This window comes from Solanum pennellii, chromosome 9 (assembly GCF_001406875.1).
Source record: "Solanum pennellii chromosome 9, SPENNV200".
NCBI classification, from domain to species: Eukaryota; Viridiplantae; Streptophyta; class Magnoliopsida; order Solanales; family Solanaceae; genus Solanum; species Solanum pennellii.
In genome coordinates this window covers 67,918,110-67,944,729 of record NC_028645.1, presented here as the reverse complement: position 1 = coordinate 67,944,729, position 26,620 = coordinate 67,918,110, and the positions used below count along the sequence as shown (strand labels likewise).

At 34.2% G+C, this 26,620-nt stretch overlaps 2 protein-coding genes and 1 pseudogene across 2 annotated transcripts; 1 reads left to right on the top strand and 2 right to left on the bottom strand.

Annotated features, from left to right (window-relative positions):
* Positions 1–1,591: 1,591 nt before the first annotated feature.
* LOC107030316 lies at positions 1,592–12,811 on the bottom strand. The gene is made up of 5 exons (XM_015231634.1): positions 11,716–12,811; positions 8,634–11,356; positions 2,428–2,570; positions 1,848–1,929; positions 1,592–1,699 (listed from the first exon to the last, which is right to left on the bottom strand). The coding sequence occupies exons 1-5, from the start codon at positions 12,809–12,811 to the stop codon at positions 1,592–1,594; spliced, it is 4,152 nt and encodes a 1,383-aa protein (XP_015087120.1).
* Positions 12,812–16,253: 3,442 nt separating this feature from the next.
* On the bottom strand, positions 16,254–18,434 carry LOC107030315 (replication factor A protein 1-like). Its single transcript, XM_015231633.1, has 8 exons — positions 18,291–18,434; positions 17,939–18,212; positions 17,775–17,826; positions 17,541–17,674; positions 17,233–17,450; positions 16,950–17,107; positions 16,579–16,879; positions 16,254–16,460 (listed from the first exon to the last, which is right to left on the bottom strand). The coding sequence occupies exons 1-8, from the start codon at positions 18,432–18,434 to the stop codon at positions 16,254–16,256; spliced, it is 1,488 nt and encodes a 495-aa protein (XP_015087119.1).
* A 200-nt stretch (positions 18,435–18,634) lies between these two features.
* Positions 18,635–26,620, top strand: part of LOC107030314 — a 32,051-nt pseudogene continuing 24,065 nt past the window's right edge.

Here is a 26,620-nt window from a genome sequence, read left to right as displayed (position 1 = left end):
TTCTATTTTGTTTTCCATACACACATCCTTCACAAAATTCAAGAGAATAAATTCTAGGCAAACCAAGAACCATATTTCCACGACCTAATAATTATAACCCCTTACATTCAAGTGACCATTCCGCAAATGCCATAAATTAGCTTCTGTATTGCCTTTGGTAAATAACGCGAAACTTTTAACATCAGAAACTTCAATTGAAATGCATCTACTGACTACATGAAAAATATAAATGGAGTAGACCTTGATGAATCTCCTAGTAACTGCGGGTTCGTTAGGCCTAGTGTAGCTTGTAGTTACTCATTACTGATAAAACCTTTGATAGTGGGAAGGTAGAACACATGTATTGTTACTGATATCCCTCGAGTAGGGATCTACTCATATGAATATTTAATTCTTTTATGATGAGTTCACTTTTTTTTATATTTCTTGAAGAGAAGCTTGCACTGATTACATAAAATTCATCCTCAGAAACCTCCAAACAATAAGATTTGATATGAAAATATTTTTCTGAGTTTACTATTAAGTATTTACATTGATTTTACATATATAAGGCACATAAGATCGAATATTGTTAAGGTTTCTGAAAAGGAAGTGATTTTATCATTTTGACAATCATACTAGCATGTTTTATGACTTGTTCCTCGTTAAAAATGGTTGTGGTTAAGTATTATTACTCACTGAGCTAGCGTTTCACTCCTCGCTGATTGTTTTTACGAACAGCTCAGGTGGTATTGAAGAGGATTTTATTAACTAGCGTGTGAATTGGTAGCATCTATTCAGCCCCGAATTGCTTTGTGAAGAAAGAGAACTATTGATTTGCTATGTTTATTTAGTTTCTTTTAAAAATTCTTAGAGTCACTCCATTTGTCATTCCTTTGATTTGAGTAAAGATTAGTCCTTCGAAATGTAGTAAAGTGACTAGTTTGGAAATTTTTCTATAATTAGAGATTAATTGGTTTAATTGTGTGACAATTAGATCATTGATGGATATCATGTTGTGGTTTATAGTTTCAATTAGTTGTGTTGTGAATTTTTGAGACAAGAAAATTCAGGATAGGCCTAAATACAAAGGAAACTCTGCTCGTTAATCTGTAGAGTTCTGGTAAGGCTTGCTTTGGGAATCTCCCCCTTAGCGACGGTCACGTTCCTAAGTTGGATCGTGACACTACAACCCTAGCTGGAATGCAAGGATCATTACAAAATTACATGAATAGATACATAACTATTCAACACAAGATGCCCAAACATCATGCAAGAATTACACAACTCAAGTTATCCACCAACACATATCTCCACATGAGTACCTTTCGAGATAACACAGTTGTGCCAATCGATATTCAAAATTTAGACAAGCATGAGAATCAAAACAACTAAACCAAAACAAAAGAAATTATACTATCAAAGAAAATAAGAAGTTAACTACCATCAAGTTATAATTATAATCCAAGAGGTATGAAAAATAAGAGTATGTATCAAAATTACAACCCAATCAAATAAAACTCCCTCTACTCCACAAAAAAATAGACACTGTCCTCTAAGCCACAAAATTAAGTAGAAAATCATGGAGAGAGTAAGAGGGTTGCCTTGACATCTAGGGAAGTAAAGAGGTGTGGCCAACTGGTGCAGCCTCATTTAGGGCATCAATGCCCTGCTCATCGCACAAGGTAGGTGTAATATGCTCTTTAGTGGCTTGGACCCACTAAAGCCAATCATAGAAGTGTCACAGAGGGAAACCTCATTAGCAATTTGCAGAATCACCTTCTCAAGGTACTACAACTCCGCATTTTGATTAACTGTCGGGCTATAAGTCTCGTCTCCTCCTCGGAACCTATGCCCTCCTGCTCAACCTCGAAGGTCTCTGAATTATCAGTAACTCGAGGCTGTGTAGTATTTATCACAAGAACTTCTATGTGTGCGCCCTCCGGGATACTAGAATCACTCCATAATATGAAATATCAATGAATTTTTTATTCATCCACATCATGTATCAAGTCTTTTATCCAGGCATATAATCCATGAATACGTTTCTCATACACCCATAATATTTCCCTATGCCCCTCGTATCTCTTCCAAAGGGGTACAAGGCAGTCTCTATAGCCCGGTAAATCATGGAGGGAACTTGTGCCTTAATACGAGAGGCTCGCTCAGCTGTAGGATATGCAAGGTTACACAATACCAATCCAAAACACAGCCTCTTGAATTAAAGGAGGGTGAGAAAGAGTGCCAATTATAGGAGCACCTGAGGCATAGACAAAGAAGTGAGAGGTATAGACTCACCCTCCAATGATTCTACATAAACAACCAGGGATTTATCCACGTTGTCTTCTTCCGTTTGACCTTATCTTAAAGGTACTCAACTTCAATCCAACGAATATCACATGCAGGTTGGGGTGATGTCTATACACTTCTTCTCCATAAAAGAAACACCTGTCTTTTGGCGCTGTGATGTGTATGTATTTCTTAGCCCTCATGGCTTTCTCCAACGCAATTATTGAACCCAGATTTAGCCTCTCTTTAGCGATGATCAACCATAACAGATCATCTTTTGTATGGCGGAGAATAGACTCGTTCTGAGATGGCATCAAAGAGCTACATAAAAACCAAAACCAGTATCGCATGGTGATGTGCATACACTTCTTTTTTATTATCACTCCCTCCTTAATCTAAGGAGTTGAAGTCTCACTCAAGAATGGGGTAAGCCAACCCCTCAGCCCATCTAATGTCTTTTCAAGCTTATTGGACAACTTGTGACAAATTCGTACAGTGCAGTCCAATGCATTATTAATATCAATTTTTCTACACTTCACTTTCCCACTTGGAACTTGAACAACTTCAATAGGGTCAAGCCAAACCTTTTTCTTCTAACCTCTTGGTAACAATTGTGTATATACATCATAAGATTCCCTCACCTAATTTAGAACATACGGGTGATAGGGCTTTGTGAACGACACAAATTTATGAAACCTTATAAGATCTCGCCAAATCTCAGGATATTTATTTAACACACCATCCATGAACAATGGTGTCTCCTCAAGAATAGTATGCATTCCCACAACTTTGAGATGATTAAGAATCCTAGGGGCTAGAACCCACAGGGATAGAATAGAAGCTGGAACAGGCTCTGCGGTAGTAATAAGATAGTGATGGCCTTACAAAAGAATCTCACTCCTCTTTTGTTTAGCGGATTGTGCTTCTGGGAGTTGATTGAGTCGAATCTAAGAGAAACATTTAATACAAAATTGAAGCAATCATGCAATTACGACAACCCAATCATGAACGATAGCTAGAACTCTAAGAACATCGATTCAAGAAACTTATAAAGTAATGTAAAATAACAAAGAGTTGACGAAGAACCAATAATAATGATACATAGGGCGGACTGGGAATGATGGAAATGAGATGCAATTATGATAAACTTGATTGAATTATTTAAAATAAATTATGAAACTTAGAAAGAAATGTGGATGAACGAAAGGAAAAAGAACAATGCAAGAATTTAAAGGGATTAATTTAAAAAGTCAAAAAGACCATTGGCTCTTCAACTCACGTCCATTTGGCAAGCTCGATTAACTCTGACCAAGGTCGTCTCAACAAGTTTAGCATTCTTTGTTGATGTGCTTATTTATTATCAACAAAAGTTATTTTTATTGTAGTGGTATTGCTATGAGTAAAGGCTCAAGAAGGTTGGATATATACAAACATAAACATATAATATATAATTAGTTTAACAAAACTTGGGTACACTTAATCAATGTTAGTTGTTGAACTATGACTGTTGGCATGTGATTGCCAAGCCTTATGAACAGTGTATTGTGAAATTGTTAGATTGAGCTGATTTAAAGCAGTTTGTAGTCTAGACATTTCAGTTGGGATGAAATGACTATCGTATTCTAGCCTAGTTTTTTGCTGAGTATTGTGTTGTTTAATAGGTTTCTTGCTGAGTATTGTGTTGTTTAATACTCACCCCTCACTTCTACACTGGTAGGTTTTGAGCTCCGGTCCGTGCGATTGCTCTGCTTCTATTTTTAAGGCTTCTGAAGGAGTTTGAGAGGTAGATGTCTATCATCCCTATGGGCCTCTTGTTTCTTAATTTATGTTTTGCTCTATTCCATAGTCAAAAACATTGATACTTGCACTTATATTTCAATTGTTTATTCATATTAGTGGCTTTTAAACGTGACAACCAAGTTTTGATTTATATTAGAATGACTAAGTTTTCCGCTCTTATGTTATTCCTGTTCTACTTTCCACTTTTATTCGTGTTGTTGGGTTTGAGACTGACAGTTTTTGGTGGAAATATATGAGTGTCATCACGTCCAATTTTGGGTCATGCCACTGAAGAAGGAAAAAAAAAGAACTCATGTGTGAGAAAGATCAAATATACAATTTAATTTTGAAAAAATATAAAATGTACCTACATAGATTTTATTTTTTTGATATAAATCTTAAAAGAAATTAATTTAAATTAAGTTTTAACTTATATTAGACAAAGATGGTATATTTGAGTCATTTGTGTAATTATATGAGTATTTGTGAGCCCCTTTTGAAATGACGAGTATATTTTTACTATAAATTGCAAATTTGATAGCTGTATCATGCCCTTTTACCCTAATTATTTTCAGGTCTAGTCAAATTTATCCTCTTTTAATCGAGTTTAGTACTTATTAGATTAATTATTAAAAATATGGTTTAAAAAATTGTGATTTTATTATTTGAAGAAATAATTATGAACTTTTTTTATGGAAAGAAAGTTATAAATATATGTCCTTTTATGAAATCTAAATTATGATACAATTTAAATAAACAATATATAAAGGAAAAAAGATAAATGTACCCCTAAACTGACATAAATGGTATGCATATATCATGCGTCATATTTTTTGGTCATTGGTGGCCCTATCGTCCAAAAACTATAGAATATATACCCTTCACTCTAACGGAAGACTAAATAGGAACACATGATACTATCTTATTTGTCAATCTGATATTTAATAAATATCGGGTCAGCAGATAAGATGATGAAAGGTGTATGCCTGTTAGTATAAAGAGTATATATGCTCTTGCTTTGAACGGAAGGGGCGAGCACCAATGTCCAAAAGTATGACAGAGGGTATCTGCATACCATTTATGTTAGTTCGGGTTATATTTGTTCTTTTCCCATTTATAAATAACAAAACATATATACTAATCTCAAACCAAATCTTTTGTGAGAGAAAAACAGAACAGAACACAATTCTTATCTTGTCTTAACACTTTATATTCTTTAAAATTTTCCCTTATTTTTTGTAATATGAAATTCTATGTGTCTTCACATGTACAATCAACTTATTTTCTACTATATAAATAGAATACGAGATAATGCACAAATACCCCTTCAACCTATGACCGAAATCTCAGAGACACACTTATACTATACAAAGGTCCTATTACCCCCTTGAACTTATTTTATTAATAATTTTCTACCCCTTTTTGACCTACATGGCACTATCTTGTGGGCCCAACGCTAGTTAACTTTTTTTTCAAGCTAGTGCCACATAGGCCGAAAAGAGGTATAAAATTACTTATAAAATAAGTTCAGGGGGGTAATAGGACCTTAGTATAGTATAAGTGTGTCTCTGAGATTTCGGGCATAGGTTGAGGGGGTACTTTTGTATTTTCCTATAGAACACTTATATTTCTTTTTCTCTATCTTTACTCATCAATCAAAAGGTATGTAAAAAATTCTCTCTTATATATTTCTTTTCTCTTTGTTTGTTTTAGCTATTCTTATAGAAATTGACTGTCTACACAACAAATTCAATAGAATAACACTTGATTTTTTTTGTTTCTTTCATAAATTTGTTTTATCAAACAAAAATTAGCAAAAAGAAATGACAGATTCTGGAGAAGAGCCTGATGAAGAATCATCAAATTCCCTTAAAGGATAAAAAAGGCATAGCAGACACAATATCTAACAAACCAAAGACTTGAAGCGTACGATAAATTTTTTTAAAAGAACTTTATCCTTCATATATATTTTTAAAAAATTAAATTTTTTTTGTTTAAAGATTTCATCTTATTTTCTTAAAATGCATGAGTGATAAATTCAAAATCATTAGCAATACAATAATTTATTTTTTGTATGTGTTTTTTGTGTATTAATTTATATTTAATTTTTATTGTTTTTTTTTTTGTGTTGCTTCTTTCTCTTGCTATCCATATGGCCATTCAAATTTAATAGAAGATATGTACTTTTGATTTCACTTTTAATTTTTTTATTGAGTTTCTTAAATGGTTTTGAAATAATTTATTCGGATGACTAATCTACTAGTTATATGCAACATTATCAATGATCGGTTTGTTCTTCATTATTCATTAATAACTTTAGTACAAGTAGATGAGTTTATTTACTTTCAATTTCTTTCTAATTTTTGCACCAAAAAAGCAAACACTCTTTCTCATGATGTCGGTACCCCTTTTGAGGCTTAATAGATATAGATCTGCATCTAAAATAACTCTTTTAAGGTCCCAACTAATCCAAATCTCTTCAAGAAAATTCGCTATAGTTGCACTACATAGATTTGCATTCAAAAGTCCCACTTTAGGAAGGTTAATTCATAGTCACATTAGAAAGCCTTACTTTGAGTGATAAACTACTCCCTGCAGAATGTGACAACTCTTGTCCCTGGACTCAAAATGAGGCCTCTAGTTAAGGATTAAGGAGTACTTACTGCTCCTAAATCTTTGAGGAGTATCTGGTACTTGATCTAGGCTCAACTAATCAAGATTCGAGTGGGGAATTGAGTCTCATTTTTAGGGGAAAACATTTCTTAACAAGGAGGCTTTAGTTCCAATGCTCAAACTTGAGACCCTGGTTTATGATGAAGAAATACTACCAATCCACCATGCTTTTTATGGCACGTTTTTTTTTTTACTTTTTCATTTTTAGGTTTATTTTTTTTAAAGATAAATAAAGTTCTTTTCCTGAATTTTCAATGAAGATTCTTCGAGAACTGTCCGCTTTCAAATGAAAATCAACAAAATCAATTGGCTAGGAAAGCAGAGCTTGAATCTAAGCAGGTCAGGATTTGGTCTCAAAACAAAACGACATAAATTAAGGTAATTCTAATTATTTATTTCTTTTTCTATCAAATCAATTATATTTAATTAAAGGTATGTTGTTGTTGTTGTTGTTAGTATTATTATTCAACAAAACAACAAATTAGTATTTTATGAATTAATTTTTTCAAAAATCTAGTAAAAGTGAATATAAAGGTAAGATCAATGTATGACAAGCCCAGTGAATCTCTTGTTAAATTATTTCTCTAAAATGGGTTAAGTTGTTAGAATGTGTTAGTAAATACAACAATTTCTTCGTCTTATTAATTAGGTTATTTACTTCCACTTTCATTTTTATTTTTTCCTCCTTGTACAATCAATTCAATTATTCGTGATTGAACTTTTCAATTTCAATACAATTTTTCTAAATCAGTCATTTGTTTTTGCCTCGTTGAATAGATCAATATATTTGGATGTATGTTTTTTGATTCACTAATATATTCACTAAAGAAGCTTCTTTTCATTACAGTTATTTTTATCATCGGGCCTCCAAGTTGATTGACTTGTTGCTTAGTAAAATAAATGATAATGTTAAATTATTCAAAGTACATAAACTCGCAAGCAAGTTCCATAACTTGCTAAGGATTTTTGAGAATTTAAAGTCAGAGAAATTTGGTGTTGCAACTAAGAAATAATGATTTTTGTTTTCTATATTACTAGGAAAAACGTCCGCGCTTCGCGCGGTTTGTTTTGTTTAATTAGCTCACTCATTATCATAGGTTAATATTGTTATTTCGTGTGATCACCGTGATTTATTATCAATATATAATATTTTTTTTCCATGTATATCTTCGTAGTAATTGTTGATCATTTTATTAATCATTTGTGCCATATTTCCTTTATGCTCGTTTTTTACATATTCCAAGTTCCCACATTCTTTATTATTTATTTAATTGGCTGTCACAGAATAGGGTCCAATATAAGAGGGGCGTATAAAATGTACACCTAGCGATTCATATATATGTTGTGTATTACAACTTTGAATTACATTAATATTTAATAAGTTAGTCCTATTGAAACACAAAGTCCATATTGTGTGCAATTGTATGTCACAAAATAGGGGCCAATATAAGAGGGGCGTATAAAATGTACACCTAGCGATTCATATATCTGTTGTGTATTACAACTTTAAATTACATTAATATTTAATAAGTTAGTCCTATTGAAACACAAACTCCATATTGTGTGCAATTGTAAGCTCCAGATTCAATTGTCCTTACATTATATGTGATTCATGTTCATATGGTTTCCATATTGTCCTTTGTAAGTTTCGTATAACCATTCGTTATGTGAGTGATCACCTTCAATGTATGTATTTGTAGCTGATGCGTCATTTTTTGGATTGACTATGTTGTTTATAACGTGACATCATGTGTTTCTACAAGTCTTGGATATACATTCTGGAATATTTCTCTGTAAACAATATTTTTAATGTGTGTATGGTCTTCACTGTCCTCGTCTGCATTTAATATTTTCAATCCTTCTCTTGTTGTTACACGTGATGCTGCGACATATAATTGTCCATGTGTGAATACCTGTTTTGGAAGATATAGTCCAACCGTCTGCAGAGTTTGTCCTTGACTTTTATTGATTGTCATGGCATAACAGGTTGCCAAAGGAAGTTGTCGTCTATTAAGCTTGAATGGCCATTTTGAATCATTTGGAGACATGATAATTCTGGGTATTGTGACTGTTGTGCCGATGTTCTTACCAGATATGATGTTTGCATTTACAGACCATTTTCCCAGATGTGTGATCATTAATCTTGTACCGTTGCATAGTCCTTCTGTTTGATTGAGATTTCTAAGAAGCATAACCGGACTTCCTACTTTTAAGTGTATATCATGGTTAGGGATGCCTGAGAATCGTAAGTTATTAAGGAATTCAGTGGGGTACAATATATCTTCCTCATTAGTGTTCACACTTGCTTTGCACACATTGTCAGAGCTGTAGTAGGTTCTTCCTTCCCCTGGTATAATATTCATTATTTTTTCATTTAGATCATGAACCATTTCATTTTTTGGTGTTAGTATGGCTCTTTCTTTCAAGTATGTCGGGTTGTTGTAATTCTGTAATAGAGATGGATATACTGCATCTACAATTGATTCCACTTGATTGTGTGATGGTGCAATGGATATATCAGGCGGTAGCTTAATGAGTTCCATCTTTTTATCAGCATAAACTGATCCATCTCCAATCTGCAATAACCATCTATCAAAACTTGCAATTCTTTCAGCTTCAGAACCCATGACTTTTCCACAAGTAAGACGCATATTTTCCTTCAGTTCATAAATTGAAAAGTAGGGCCACAGGTGCGAATTGTTTAGCGACGCATCAACAATATCAGCTCCTGTTCCTTTTGGAATTACCGGCAGGATTTGTCTGAAATCACCACCACACACGATTGTTAGTCCCCCAAAAGGCCTGTCAGAACTATTTTCATACCTATCTCGAAGAATGTCCCTCAAGCTCTTGTCTAAGGCTTCTAAACAATATTTGTTTGCCATTGGAGCTTCATCCCAAATTATCAAACATGTTTTCTTTAGTAGTTCTGCTAATTGGCTTCCTTGTTTTATGTCACATGTTGACTCGGGTGTGACGTCAAGCGGAATATGGAACCGCGAATGAGCAGTCCTGCCGTTCGGCAACAATAAAGCTGCTATACCTGAAGTGGCGACTGGTAGAACTATTTTTGATTCTGATCTGATTTTTGAAATAATTGTATTCCATAGAAATGTCTTGCCTGTACCACCATGTCCGTGTATAAAAAATAATCTGCCTTCTTTATTATCAACGGATGATATTATTGCCTCATATGCCGGTAATTGAAAACTATTTAATAGTTTAAATGATTTGTCGTGCATTTTTTTTAGTTCACCTTTGTCATAGTCTAGCTCTTCATTAATTAGGCGATTTCCCACATTCCGCATTAATGTATTATCTGGCAGTGGCATCCCTTCTATGTCTCGCAAACTTCTTCCCTGTTTTATGAGCATGTTTTCAATTTCTAACAGGGAATACGCTTCTATTTGTTTGTCAGTTAGTTGCAAATCTTTCAGATGTAAACGCTTTCTCTGCATCGATGTGATATCTTCTGATAATATGTTGTAGTTATTCTCCCAAAGCTTGTGTGAATCTGAAACTTGGCAGTGAATAAGAATAGTCACAAATAGATTGCGCAGTTCATTTCCACTTGCCCATTGGGCAGCCTCTGACAAGCAGTCATTCCACTCCTTGTCGTCATCTAATAAGCCTAATGCGTAGCAAGCCTCTCGATAGGTTTTATAATCTACTCCATTAATTCTTCTTATGCTTTCAAATGAAGTGCAGCCTTTGACAAAATTTAACAACATGCGCAGATAAAAACGCTCTCCACTTGCTGGATGTGCAAAATAGATTCTACCAACTGCCCGACCTTTTTTCCTCCTAGTCCATTTTTTTTTTTTTGCATTCCATACCCACCGTGTAGGAAAATCAGAATATGTTAGATCTCTTGCATCGGGGTACTCTTTGTTTGCTTCAAACCATTCAGTAAATTTTGGTTTTTCAATATCTGGTCTGTTTAATATGCTTTCAGCTCGCCTTGATTCTTCGAATATTATGGTGTTTTGTCCTTGTAAATGGAATGGTAGTCGCTCAACTGCTGGTTGTCTGTAATGTATGTCAAATTGGAATATCCTCCAGCATGCTTCGGTAGCTGAAATGTATCTGCAATCTAGATACTTTCTGATCTCATCGTTGTCTTTTGTTGAATCTGTTGATTCTATTATTGCTGTTGCTCTATCAGACCCTTTATGAACATACTTGAATAGATACTTCACTGACCTTGAGTAGTTGCAGACTTCAACATTTATGTGTGCATTAAATTGCACAAGCAAGTTCCTATTGTACGGAACAACATATCTGTTGTCTAGGCTGGCTCCATTTTTCTTCACTTCAATACCTGTGTTGCGTCTCCTATAAATAGGGAATCCATCCGAATCAAAATTTGTCTGGTCATTGTATTTCTTAGGGAAATGCTTTGTGCACTTCCCTTGTCTCATACATGGGCAGCAGGGATTTAGTTGTCCGCATGGTCCGTGTATCATAAAGTTCTTCACTGCATTATACCCATCTGGATCTTCTTCAAGGTCAGGTATTTCAGCGGATATTAGTCTGTCAATATGTTCCGCTGTAGGATTTTTTTGTGATTCATGAAGGAACAACAATATATGTGCATGTGGCAAGCCTCTTTTCTGGAACTCAATTGTATATATACCTGCATAGTAATGGCTTTGGTTAGGATGTTGGAAGCCGTATTAATTCCTATTTAATATTGTAGTTCCTTCTGTTTTTTTAGGGAGTATTTCTCTTTTCCCGTTCATATAAATTCCAAAATAAAGTATTTCACGTGTATATCATGTATTTCGTGCGTAGTGTAGTTTTTTGTACAGAATTCCCTTGTTTAATTCTTGGTAAATTGGGTGGTGCATCTGGCTATTTTAAGGTGGATATTTCCTTGTCTTAGTTGGCACTATTTAGTAAACTATTTTGTAATATGTTAATACATTTTTAGATGATGCATACAGTGCGCTAAAGTATGGAGGTATATAAGAGTATTTGATAGAAAGAACTTACATGCTATTACTGTCCCGAATGGTTTATCTTTTTTAATATGTTGCATTAGTTGGGCTAGCTTGATCTGGAAAACCCTGCATATGATGTCTACCCGACTACCATCGTCATGTTGACCAATTAGGTGAAACATTGCCTTTATTTCTGGCCACTTTGGGTTACATGTGAAGGTAAGAAATAAATTCGGGTATCCAGCCCATCTACATATAGCCATTGCATCTTGATAATTTTGTGCCCTGTAGCGAGGTCCACCCGTGTGTGACGAAGGTAATATAATTGTTTTCCCGACCTGTGAACAATCAGAATCTCCACGCACAACAGCATCCATTAAGCCCCCAAAAAGATCAGCCCGAAGCTTTGGTTGGTTATTGCGTATATATCTAAATCGCTCCTCTTCAATTGCCATGTAACCATCCACAATGTACTGCTGCAGTAGCCTGCCAGCCGGTATAAGTGTGCGCCCCTCATTAAGCCGTTGTTGTATGCGGTATCCATAATATTGTCTCATTGTCATGTGCTCTCGTGTGTAAGTTTTTTGGCTTTGAGACACCAATTGTATTCCCAGTCTATATCCATCTTCACCGTATGGGTGTATTAATGGGTAAGTCATTGACATGAAACTTGGGTGCAAATCGGTGATCCTTTGGAGCCCATTTTTGCGGTGTTCAACAATAACATCTCGCTGGAAGTTGGCATCTGTAAGATCGCCAATGATCAATCCAGCTACTTCTGAAGCCGTAGGTATATTGTATTGCCGACCGTCGTTAATCCTTTCTGATAGAAGACGTAGGCGAAACTCTGTTTGTGGTTGTTCTCTATATCTATCCCTTGCCATACGAAATGATTTTACCAGAACATTATGCTCGTTGAGCATTTCACATATTCCCTGAACAATGTCTACTTGAACTTCTTCATGCATTAGACTGTTGATTCGATTTTTTATTTCATTGTCCGTATCATATATATATAGTTGTGCAAATTGTGGTTTTTTCCCAATTTCAGGTAAGAGAGAGCCAATATGATGATAATTATGTCCACTGATTCTGAATACATAAGCACCTTTTGTACGATTTATTGATTTGTCAACTCGGCCTCCCATAGATGTAAATGCGAACATGGAGTTGTATACCCTGATATTTTTTCTAAAGTGTACACCTATTTGTCCGGATGTAGTGCTCAAAAGATATTGAAGGTAGGGTGGTGGTTGGCTCAGTAATGGTAAACGAACACGACCTTCCATACAACATATTGAAAATTTGGGTTGTCGTGTATTTGTACTTTTGATTGTCCGTTCTTCATACCATAGAATTGCTCCGCAATATTGGCAGGTGTAGGTTGGAGGGCCTAAATTCCAAGCTTTCTTGTATGCACCTGTCATAGAAGATTGTAGCTAATGAGTTTAACTATTATATGCACAAATATTGAATTTCCTAACCTTATGTAGAGTTAGGTGCATAGGTTATAATGTATCAAATTATAAGTTTTTTAAATGTACTTGTTTTCTGGCAAATGACAGGGTTGCTGCCTCTGTGATACTGATTTGGATTTGATACGTCTTCATATTCATCCATAACCGAATCATAGGACTGGTTAGGTTGGATCCCTGTAAAATAGTTTTGAAAATGTTAGTTACTAAGTATTGTACATCTGAGAAGTTGTTTATTAGTAAAGAATGGGTTCATTTAATTTCTAGCAATCATATTTCTCTGTTTATTGTTTTATGTGTCAGGCATTCACATAATGTAAGAGAAGGGAGTTACATAGTAACAGATAATGTGCATGTGTAATTGATATATTTTATCACGTTTTTTAGTTTTTATATTTCTTACGTATGAAGTAGTATACAATTTAACTAATTGGGTCGGGTGTGGTGGTATGTTCGAGTTAATTTGAACGTACCATGTATGTGTTGTTGCCGTTTTATAGTTGTGATATTAGTTAGTTTCATCTCGTTTGCCATTTTTTTGAGAAAACGTACAACCAAATCCGCTTGCTTCTGTGTTTGATCTTTGTATTTCCTCTGAAGTAATGTGAGTTTCCTCTTCAGGCGAGAATACTTTGGCAGTAATTTTCTTATATTTACTAATTCCTCTGTCTGCGTATTATAGGTTGTTGTTAATGTATTACTCTTCATATTTTTTTTGGACTTCCTGTATTTGCTTTCTAAATGAGGTAGAATTTGGTGTAGTTCCTGAATGTCGGAGGAAATATCTGTAGACCCACAAAATGCCTTAATACTGTGTGTTATCAAATCCATTATGTCTGGCCCCATGATCTGGTAATTCTGAATTTTTTAAAAAATTTATGTTGGTAAGAATACTGGCCAATATATGGTGTACTGATTTTTTAGTGTAGTGCAATAGATTTGATGGTAAGATTTCTGCCCAATCTGGTTCTCTTGATAGAGCAATGTGTTGCAATAGATTTCGTAGTAGCAGAAGGTTCTATTTTAGTTGTGTTATGAAGAAAGTAATTGTTTGTTCCTATTTTATATCAATAGGAATCAGTGTAAATTAACCGTATGAAAGGACACACCATTTCGTTCTGGGGGTTGGAATTGGTGTGTTTTAAGTGTTCGAAAGGACACAACGTTTCGGTGCGGCAGAGTTGAGTAGTCCATTAAGACAGTCAGTTGTCATGTCGTTTTGTTTTCGTAGTTGATTCTTTTTATTTAGTTTTAACTAATTAGTTTCATTGTGGTTTATGTGTTGAACCGCATATTTTTTAGTACTCCAGAGATGTTGTGGGGATTATGTGGTGGAATATGTTGCGATTGTCAAATACGTTATTTTGTATAGTGTCTGCCTTTTATACTCGCATCGCAAATATGAAAGATGACTTAAAACATGATGAGACTGAGACACTTCTAAATGGAGCTCCTTCTGAATGAGTTATTTCTTCATGGTTCATTTTTATACATATAGTTTTAGATAATTGGAATTAAGACGTTTTTGAAATTCTGTTTGGCTCTTCTTCATAGATCAAAAGCTCCTCATGAATTGCACTTATGCCTGTGTTCTTGGGCTGTCTAAGAATATGACTTTTAAAAATGATATGGAAAAAGATTTTACGTGTCTGTTGGTTGAATCTCTGCTGAGTTTTGCTTTATCTTAGAATGTAACTTAGCTATCACTCAAGTGTGTAGTCTGTTCATGTCTGTGTGATAGAAAATATGGTGACAGAACATTAATTCAATGCCTGAATATGCCCTTTGTTTTCTCAAAGAAGAATGCTGATATTATTTTCCTTAAACATAAAGTGACTGATGGAAGAAAATTTTTTAAATTTGAACATTTTATGTACAAGAGACATATAAAGAAACAAAAAATCACTTGCAAAACTAATTCATCAGCAAAAACAAAGTGAGAAAATGATCTTCTCAAACATGACTTGTATCTACAGCCATTGGACTCTACCGAGTATCTATTACGGCAATGAAACTAATCCCTGCTAAAGAGGAAAAATATCAAATCTTAGTACCTAGTATTACAAGATCTCATGAATTGTGAAATGATAAAATTGTCATTTCAGATGATTTACAGCCACCACAAACAATGTCTGCGAAGATGGCTCTAGTTTTGTATCTGTTTAGTAAGTGTTTTGAGTTTTGTATGCAGGTTTATGGGCCTCGTAATGACGGCGAAAGTGAGTTATATTTGTTTGCTGGAATAGCAAATGCAATATTTTAATAGTCTGGCGGTGAAAAGCAGAATGCAGCAATTCAGCATGAGATTTGGAGAGGTGCAAGGGCCATACAGAAAGCTGCTCATGCAACAACTTTGTATCTTTATAACAGATACAGTATATTCTGTAAGGCAGCATATGCGAAGTTGAAAGAAAATGCTGAGTCGGTTGTCACAGCTATTCACTGTAAGTTGACTCCTTGGCAGTAAAGTTTAGAGTTGATGTTTGTTGCTTCCAACTATTTTTTTTTGTGTACCAATCTACTCTTTTGATTCAGGGGCTGATGCACTTGAAGCTGCTATCGCTGCTGTTAGTAAATATGGAGGAGCTAGTGCTGGTTATCGTACCCTTTTAGATGCTCTTATACGCAAATGCAATATTTTAATAGTCTGGCGGTGAAAAGCAGAATGCAGCAATTCAGCATGAGATTTGGAGAGGTGCAAGGGCCATACAGAAAGCTGCTCATGCAACAACTTTGTATCTTTGTTTGACTTCTCCGAAAATGGTTTTGTAATTATTGCATTTTATTGTTCAACTATGCGGTAACGACTCCCAACAAAGTGTAATATGTTTGTGGGTGAGGATTTTCAAAATACCGTAAGTTGAGCGACTAATTGTGAACTTGATAAGTAGCTACGCATAACTTGAGGAGCAAAATGTGTGTTGGGAGATGGCATATATAAACAACTCAACTTTGATAGAAATGTGCATTTAGTAATGAAAGATTATTTGACACTAAACTAAACCTAATCACCTACCATAACAAACATCAACTATATATAGCCACTGTTAAACAAAAAAACTTGTCACTTTTTGATCAAACTAATAATGTTAAGGTCCCTAGCATAAAAATAACTCTACTTTGTCCTTTTTATGGTGTCATCATCACTCTCTTCACTGTCAGCTATAAATAAGTTCCTTCGCTTCTTGAACTTTCTTGAATAAACTCTTTGTTTGGAAATGAAAGTGTCTTCTTCATCAGAAAGTTCTTTAGAGTAGTCTGTGTTTAATCCTTCCGCATTGAAGTCTGTTTGTTCAGTGGAATCTTCCAATTTCTCTTTACCCTGTACAGTAAAAACCATTCCAATAATTAAGGAGGGTTTATGTTGAATGGATGGTATAGAAGATGACTGATTTACTATCAAGAGAGTTCGAATTTGACAAAAAAAAAACACTGTATACCTTAACCCTTTTGTCTTTGTTTATGCGGTGCTGCAATTCTAATTCTTCATCAGGCACATAAACTTTTGTGACTGTATAGTTTTCCAGCCCTTCTTTCAAATTGAAACTGCTCAATTTGAGTCTGAAGACCAATTCCATCCCGCAAAGACTTTGAATCTGGGGCGGTATATTACTCTCGCTTTTGGACAAACGATTAACCAACTTGTGAGCAGAAGTATCAAGAAGTTTTTCAGCGACTCCATTAAACAGGACCAAAGTAGTGTTCCCACCATTGTCCTTGACGTTAATGTGGATTTTAAACCTGTGTGAGTATAAAACGTTAGTGTTCCTTCAAATATAAGGTGTGAATAGAATGTTTATTAGTTGCTTACCTAATCAATGGTAAGTCACATTGTTTGTTGCACTTCTGGCATGTGTAGACACCATTTGAGGATTCAACTTTCTTGTTGCAGAAGTTACATGAAATGTAATACCAATCAAAGAAATTCTCTATTGCAGTGATCTGCGCGCGGAGTGTAACCACACATTCCTACCATATGAATAATGAAGATAGATACATTAAAACATATAAACATCGGTACACATATTTAAAAGAGGCAGTATGTTGATAAAAGGAAAGGTGATTTTTGTTTGAAGGGTTATTATGGTACTAACCTCTATGTCGGGACTCCATTCAGAATCTAATAATTCTGCAACAGTCATCCTGTTTTCAAACATAGCTTGTGCATTGGGAACGTTACTTGAGTTTCCACTCGCAATAGTTACAATATCAACTGACTTCTTTGAGAATTTATGAAGCAAGGCGGTGATGTTGTCCATTTTAAGATTGACATAAATTTTACTTGCAGCGGTGGTGGCAAAAGTTAGTTCGCCTATTATGAAATAAACAACAACTTAATTGTCATAACGGCATATACATGTCACTACTATAATGTTGCAGCATGTTCAGAATAAGTACATACCTCTGAATTCTTTGACCGTTGTAGCAGTGATAATGACAATGTAGGGTCCAAAATCGTTGGGATACACATAGGGGTAAAATGATTCGCCATGGTCCTCCCACAAAGTTATCCTTGCTTTGATAGTCAGATCATCTCTAAAAGATAATTGTAATGTGTTACACAGTGAATCAATGAGTTTTGATGCTGCAATTTGGGGATGAATGAATATGAACGTAAATGAGTTAAGAAAGTTACGGATCGGTTAAAATGTGTATGTCGCGCTTCTGCCATTTTGAACCCACACTTTCTACATCACCATTTCCGCATAAGCATCCAACAACATCTACAAGTTAGGAGGGGAATTATTCATTGTATACGGTCCACACAGCGTCTAACATAAATGAAAGGAATAAATATACCTGACAGTAGAATGTTGTTGTTGATCCTTGAGCGAATAACTTCTGGTTGAATAAACTGAAAACCATTCTGAGGGATATGGACAATATCATCCTGTAGTTTTTGGATGGCAATTTTCCGCAAAAATGTTATTTTAAAGTTCGACTGTACTGGTCTGTAGTCACCGGTTAATGCTGAAACTTTGAAGTTTCTAATAATGACTGCAAACCCTTCACTCAACTTATCACGAAACTTATTGACTTGGTTCTTCCATATTATTGCGTGCATCAAAGTTCCCTGAGAGAAGTCAATGTGGAAGACACTGCATAATAACGATATTAAAAATAAGAAGCGGAGGATGTGAAGTATGCATACCTTTTCATCAATTAGTATCATGTCAAGGCTTATCATTTCTGGGCTGCGCTTGAAATTAATAAATTCCCACTGCCGACAGACTCGGACTCTAATCAGCCAGTCATCGCGAGTAGCATCCAAATCAGAAAGAAGTGAATAGGCCATGTTTAGATTTCTTTGGCAGAAAGTAGAAGACTGTTTATAATTGTAGTCAGAAAGACTCTTTGGCAGAAAGTAGAAGACTGTTTATATTTTTAGTCAGAAAGAAGCGATAGAGAATGGGTGCTACGAAGGGTGTTAGCCATTTTATAAAGAGGTTGAAACCGTTGACGATGAGGCGTGTTGTTTCGGAGAAGGCAGAATGAATGGTTGTTTCCGGCGAAAGGACACGTTGTGTGAAGAAGGAAAAACAGAAAGTAAAACGACAGATTGTTTGGGTTGAAGAGGCGGCTGGTGTGGGGGATCATTTTAAAAAGGGTATTTTAGGGAATATTGTAAAGTGGAAGGGTTTTCTGGATGGGGAAGCTGCCACGTAGGCGACAATAAAATTTTCTTTTATATATATATATGATTTTATAAATGAAGGAAATGTTGCGATATTAAATGGATGGATTGTACTAAGTCGAGAATAGTCAAAATAATTTGTACCAATAAATAAGCCATTTAATAAATTATTTGTGTTGGGCTTAAAATAGACCACAACCGAATTTTCCAACTCTAACCAATTTTATTTTTTACTATAGTGTTTTCTCGTTATTTGTAAAGTTAAGATACAAAGTATTACAGCTAAATTTATCATGTACAGGCTAAGAATATGGTCTTTGATGAGGAATTCCATAGTTATTGAGGATCCTCAAGAAGAGAAGGATAGATTTTATCTAGGAGACCAGATGGGTAGGATCTAAGGCATAGTATGTCAATGAGTAAAAGTTGTAGTACTTGGGAGGTGTGAGGAATAGGAATAAGTAGGCATATTAGTATGCTCTAATCACAAATTAGAAGCACAAAAAGGAGCAGTCACTATAGAACAACATTTCTGATGTCTTAGCTAACAAAAGAAACAACTAGGAACAAAAAATCACAAGGATGATTAGATCAAAAGTGAGGATCATACTTGGTGGTTTTAGGGGTTTATTTCAGTTGTATCAACTCCTTGCGATTCAATCTACACTGATTATGAAATTACTTAGTAAAATCAACAATTTTCGGTGAGTTCAAGGTTTGTATGTTTTGGATCTAGGCCTTACCTTAAGATACGAATGTGACAATAAGTGTCTAGTTTAAGATGTCTTTATTGAGTATACACTCATCATATGGAGGTTCAATCTTACTTCCACAAACTCTTGATCAAATAGAGGAACAATGTCATTGTACCGGGGAAGTTGGAGCACTCATAGGGCATTGCAATTTTGAGTGTTATATGTGTAATAAAGTTGAGGCCTTTGATAGGAGTTTATAAAGGACAAATATTAGGGTAAGATATTAGTATATTGTTGAGTTGTCTCACTTATTCTTCTACACTAATAGTCGTACTACTAGTTTGGTTATTAATTATGAAATTTTACTCTTCTATTATTGTTTTGTCTTATTATGGATATTGTTTAGGATGATTTGATAGGTTATCTACAGAATTGACAAGACTTTCTCTATTTTGTATTTCATTCTTTATAATGTATTGGTCTATATTTTTCTTCAGACAGGGGTCTATCGGAAACAACTTTTGTACCTCTGTGATAGTTGTAGGATATGTGCACACATTATCTCTCAGGCCCCACTTTCGTTTATTTACACTGGTATGCTATTGTTGCCTATGTACGTATAACAAATTCATTTATAAATTATTTTGAGCTAAATATTTAGTTTATATCAATTGAATTTTAATCATGTTATACCTTGATTCCTGCCCAATTTTCCCCATGAAATATGCCTAGCAAAACACGTTCAGATTGGGTAAATTAAACTTTCATGGACTAATTTTTTCACCTATGTAAACATTCTTCAAAATATATATTTCATATGACGAAGAAAGTGTATGTTGTTCAAAATTAGAGCAGGAATTTAGAATTTTAAGCAAAGGTGGAAGGTGAAAATAATGTTCACGGTTTTATTTTGTAAAAGGCTTAATTTGGTCCATCAATTATTATAAAATTCTCATTTTGATAATTGTAATGTCTTGCTCAGTAACTAAACCTACAGTTAATTGGAATGTGCACTTTTGATTCCTTTGATTGTGAATGTTCACAAATTTAACATAATGACTAGTTGTAAAATTACTTAATTATCTATGTATTATGTTAAATTTGTATTGTTGCTCAATGTTTGATTATAATATAATTTTAAAAGTAGTTTATACAACATACGTGTAACACTTTGAAAATCCAAGACGAGTCTTAGAGCACATAGGTGTCATGGGGTCTAAGAACTGTTTTAATACCTATTATAATGAATATAGTTTACTTAGGAAGTTTAAGAACCAAGAACGTCCATGACGTCTGTAAGTTGGTTCAAAGGGGTACTAGTGTGCCTTAGCCAATTTGACTAGCTTTTAGGAGTTGGAAATTTATGAAAAGTGGTGAAAGGATAGATAATAAGTTCTTAAGTTGTTTCATGGTTGAAACGTCTGGGTACGACTCCCCAAGGACCAACCAAGGGTCCTTGAGGAGGACCCCTGCAGGTTGAGGCAACACTGGCTGAGCAGTGTGCATCGACGCGATAGGCTACGGTCCGTGTGTGGATTGACGGGGCGTTGGTGCCACCGTTGTCCCACACTTAGCCAATTTGAGGAATCCACTCACCTTCACAAGTCTCTGAACTTACCTATGAAGTGCAGGACAGGGGAGGGGGGGTAGTCCGTTGACTCACAGACGTTCCGTCGATGGGGTTCCGTCTGTGAGGGTCTTAAATTTCCTGCACGTTTTTAATTAAGCTCATTTAATTAATTAAATGGTTTATTGGTTAGTTTGGGATTAAGGGAAGACTAATAAACTAATTTAACTCCCATATAAAGGCCCCAACCCCAATTATTCTTATTACAACTCTCAATACAAACTATCTTCCTTCTCTTTTCTTTCTCTCTGTACTTGAGATCACCATTGAAGACTACCAAGGAAAGGGATTGGGGGATTGAAAGGGACGAATTCACCATCAAATATTCATCAAACGGTAAGGTGTGGGATCTAATTCACCTTTGAGACTCTTTCCTGAAATGACTCCTTCAAATTAGATTTCAAAAGTTGAGTTTCCGTGTGGGTTTCATCCAATTACAAAATTAATATTGTGAACTGATTTGTTATGGTTTCTTTATGATTAATGGATAGGTTACTATGTAATTGAACTTGATTATGATTAATTTTAATTGTTTGATTCAAATTGAAGAATATGATCTTTAACGCTTAACCCTAGATTTGATCTTGATGTGAATTGGGTTTTGATTGATTCAATTGTCTTGCTTATGGGTTAAATCACCATTAGATGATGTCGTTACAATAATTATTAAAAATTTGGAGTGAATTGTAGTCTTCCATGCTAGTCTTGAAAAGATGATCTAGGTTAAAAAGATAGTTGACCTAGGCATCTTATTTAAGGTCATGATCTAGTATTGAATTGTGCTTTAGTGTTTATTCTAGTCTTGTTATCCTATTGAATATTGAATTATGATGTTGAACATCTAAATTGGATTTAATTGAGGGTTTATGGTAAGCCCTTGATGATATACTATGAGGAAGACTTGGTAAGACTTGGAATCTATATCTTTACATTCAATTGTGATTAATTGTGGTTAAGTCATGATGTTATATTGGAGTATGCCTTGTATTAGGATTGATAGGGTGGTATGATGTTGAATTTAAATGTCTTAACTATGGTTGTGAGGTTGTTAAGATGTAAAGGGTTATAAGGGTGGTGAGGTATACGAATGTGCCTTATTATGAAATGATATGTAATGTGTTGACCTCCCTTATATGAATTGTGACGAAAGGACTTATACTCATACAATTTTTATTGAGCTATTGATGATAATTTTTATACAAGGGGTAGACCCTATAACCTAAACTAAGCTATGGTTCATAATTAAAGGCTAAAAGATATTTCAAACATGGACTCTAGCTTAGCACCGAGTGACCTAGATTGAGGAGTGTCCCTTTCCACATAGGGAAGGTAGGAGAACTAAATTACTCTTGAGATTGGAGATTGTAATGCATGGTGTATAAAGAGGGTCCCAACTATATCTCCTAGTTCTTGAACTATTTTGTCCCCATTACGAAGGGTCTATGTATACTTGATACGACTATATTATGTGTATGTAGAGGTCTATGTAAACCTCCAAGTAGATGTAATGGAAATTTTTAAATTTTTCCGCAATTTCAACCTATGAATGTAATGACATGAGACTAAGAATCTAGTCTTAGTCCTAAAAGAGGACGCCGACGCCGGTTACGTCTAGGGGGTAAACCCGTATGTGACAATACGCCATTCATAGAAGTACTAGAAGCACAAATTTTGATTACTTAAAAGTTAAATATGATTCTTCAAATATTACAAGGATCAACATATAATATACCTATATTTTAGAGGTGGAAAATGCTATTTGTCCAAAATCTACTAATATTTCTTTCTCTTTCTAGATTGTATTAACTCATAATATCTTATTTTTATGTGATTCTTTTTTTTTATATATATTTCATCAGACTCTAAATGAGAGATCCATTAACAATGCTCTTATAAAAGAAAAATAAAGATTAACACAATGATAGAGGCAATGAAGAAAACAATGTGTCCAAAGTGTGATGGACCACCCATCGCAAATGAAGAAAGGACCCGTATATTAAAAATGGAAAACCAAAGGTTGAGGGAACAAGTATTCCTTATACTTATACTATTTATTTTATTTTAATTACTTTTGCTATTAATTTATTTATTTATCTTAAAAACAATTACTTATATATAACAAAAGTCGAGGCAAATTCGTGGTTTGAACTTGATTGATCAATCAGGGATTTAAGGCGTTTAGAACCTATCTCAACGTTGTACTTTGAATTTTGAAACGAAGGAGGTTAGATTTACGAGCACTGCATTGGACCGATGGATAAGAGAGTTGAGCGTGCTTAAAAAGTGCTTGGGTGCCCTACGTTTTTTTTTTGAAGTTCTAGTCAATTTTTACACATATATGTCTATATTCCACCTTTAAGATATCAATTGAGGTGGATGCTGATTATAGGCATCGAGTTTATTTGAATGCCATAATTTTTACGCAAAGCATAGCTACATGAAAAAAATCACTAGCTTTTTTTAAAAAAAATGTTATATCCGGATCCATAAATTTATAAATACAACGAATTAAGTTTTAGATGCCAACTAAAAGGGTTTGTAACATCTACCCCTTACATGATGTTAATCCGAATTTGTGGATGTCCTAATGTGGGTACTAAAACCTAGGTGAAAATCCCCCCACCAACCCACCATTCACCAAAAAAGTGTTAAATGCATAAAAAGTGTTAACCCATTAAGTTTAGATCTTGAATTCATTTTTGCCCCGTGCTTATGAGTTGCGAGTTGCACCCGCCCTTGACAAGAGAGATCAAGTTGAATGAAAATAGTTTAATTTATATATATTTATATGAACTTAATTATGTACTCTTATACTTTTAGTTTTTCAAATCATGCTTATTAAAAATAATATATACATGTTATTATACGTAAATTAACTTAACAAAAAAAAATTCAGTATGAAAGAGTACTGAAACTCGTCTCAAGTTTTCCTGAAAGGCCTTCTTTGATGGTTTCAAATTTGGCACCATCAAAATCAACTATTGGATATCCTCTGCCATTTGGTCAGGAAAATAATACTAATCATAATGCTCAAGCACATTTAATAAATACTAATAATATTTCAATAATGTCTCCATTACGAACTTCTTGATAGGCAAAAAACAAAAATGTTTGAGATTGTTGTGGCTTCTATGAATGAAATGGTTGAACTGTGGAAAAGAAATGATCCAATTGGGTAGATTCATCAAGTGAAGGGAGATGTTCTAGTCATAGTGAGATTTATGAAAGAACATTTCCAAATCCAAATCGACCTTATTACCAATCATCGGCTACTCGAATTGAATCAACAAAGGATTGTGAAGTTGTGTCAATGATTGCAAGTGAGTTGATCCATAATTTTCTTGATCTACTAAGTTTCTTGAACTCTTTCATGTCATAATTGTTCAGCTCACATGTGTTATTACATGCTTTGGCCCTAGAATTATGTATGGCTTTAGAACGTATCAGTACTAGGATTTAAGACTTGGTTTGATATATATATATATATATATATATATATATATATATATATATAAAAAAAAAAGGAATCATACCATGTAAGAATCATGAATTTCGAACTCGAGCATGTGAAAGTCAAATATATATTCATTTTTTTATTTGAAATCTAACACATTGTATGAATTCAATAAATTGGCTATTCTTCAATAGACTGATACAATTTTAGTTTATATTTAATCCCATACAATATTGATTAGAATGAAATTAGATGGAGTGACGGATCTGAACAAATGAGTACTTTTTTTGAGAAATAGTTATTATTTTCATTGTCTTATAATTAATCATATACATAAAAATTATTAATTTGTATATGAAGGTCAAATGGATGGACTTGTTTCTAACCGGTAGTTAGAAAAGCTAGGATTGTTGATGTTCTTGATTCTGGGACTTGGGGAGGCTCTATACAATTGGTAAGATACTAATACATCTTTTATAACTTCTTCCATAGAGATTAAATAAATATCATAATTATTTCATAAAAATGATCTAATTTTGTCTTGGTTCTTGAATACAGATGTATGAAAAGTTGCATATTTTATCTCCTCAAGTGGAAGCTCGAGATTTTTTCTTTTTACGTTGTTGTAGACAATTTAATCCAACAACATGGATTATGATGGATGTGTCTTATGATCCATTCAATGAGATTCAAAGTGATGTACATTCTTATTCTTGAAAGTTTCCTTCTGGTTGTGCAATTCAAGATATGGGTAATGGCCAAAGTAAGGTATGAATCATTTCATCTCTCTATTAATATCACTATTTCTATAAAAGGAAAATTATGTGCCTTAAGCTCCCTCTACACGCGAGGTCCAAATTACTAGGGTGTATTATATGTATTCTTTTCTTGCACTTGTGCATTTGTTTCCACAATACAAACATGTAATATCTATATCACTATTCATATTAAACTTAGTTTCCCAAGAGTATGCTACAAGAGGTAAATATTTACCGAACCTATCTCATGATGACTATTGTTCTTATAATATGATATAACAATCAAACTGTCGTTATTCTTAGTTAATCCAATTTTGGACCCTCATGTTATGTTGATAATTCATACTCCAAAGCATTTACACGTGCATCATGGGTTTTTTGAGTCTCCCCATATTAGTTCAGAAAATAATTTTTTTGTCTGTTTATAGCATTTGAAAATCTCCAAAAAACTTATAAGCTATATTTTAGGATTGAGTATGATTTAATAGCCATTTTAACATGTTAGGAGTCGTCAGACCTATCACTATTCTTCATGTAACAATGTGGAACTCCACTTCAACAGTGCCAAAATGCACCCCCTAGCGACCCCAGTGTTATTTTTTGCTAGCTTGAGTTCATATGTTAACTATTTATCATTAAACGTAGAGTAATCAACCACTTCTTTTGAGTCTGCCTCAATCACCCCAACCCTACCGCCAAAAAGTCATCCAAATAGTGCAGGAGCGCTCACATGACCCATACTATGGTGTTCATGTGCCATATTTTTAAATCTTAACGAGTGAGGATTAATATTTGTATCCTGATATGCTCCTAATCAGTCCTTGCTTTATGATATCCACTGCTAGAAAAACACAAATTTTCAACATACCGTCCTAAATATTTTCCAACGAGCTAATTATTTTGATTCTGTTTTCTTGAATCTTGCAGGTTACTTGGGTGGAACATGTTCAAGTATATAAAAAAATCAAGTATATCGTATCTTTATAGACTTCTTGTGTGATCATCAAACATATGGAGCTAAAAGATGGATTGTTACACTTCAAAGGATGTCTGAGGGATATAATTTTGTCATGGGTGCAATATTCCCTACTAGGCATGATTTTAAAGGAGGTTCGGTTTTATATTCCTTTTTATTTACTTACTATCTTTTCAGATTTTAATTTATAAGGTAAGATAAGGATATATTGCAAATCTTTAATCACTTCAAGGAGGTTTTCATTAAAAATATAAAACTTTTTATAAATATAAAACCCTCTTTAAAGGTATGTTTCACAAGGTATACATACATACATATATATATATATATATATATA

Bases quoted from the DNA above. Each gene is read 5' to 3' on its own strand.
- LOC107030316 (XM_015231634.1), bottom strand. From the start codon at position 12,811: ATGGGAGGCCGAGTTGACAAATCAATAAATCGTACAAAAGGTGCTTAT. The intron at 2,571-8,633 runs GTATTCACACAT...ATGCCATCTCAG, and splicing joins GACTATATCTTCCAAAACAG to AACGAGTCTATTCTCCGCCA. The intron at 1,930-2,427 runs GTGTTTCTTTTA...GAGTGATTCTAG, and splicing joins ATCACAGCGCCAAAAGACAG to TATCCCGGAGGGCGCACACA.
- LOC107030315 (XM_015231633.1), bottom strand. From the start codon at position 18,434: ATGGCCTATTCACTTCTTTCTGATTTGGATGCTACTCGCGATGACTGG. The intron at 17,827-17,938 runs GTATATTTATTC...ATGGTGATGTAG, and splicing joins CAACAACATTCTACTGTCAG to AAAGTGTGGGTTCAAAATGG. The intron at 17,108-17,232 runs GTTAGTACCATA...TTCATATGGTAG, and splicing joins AATGGAGTCCCGACATAGAG to GAATGTGTGGTTACACTCCG.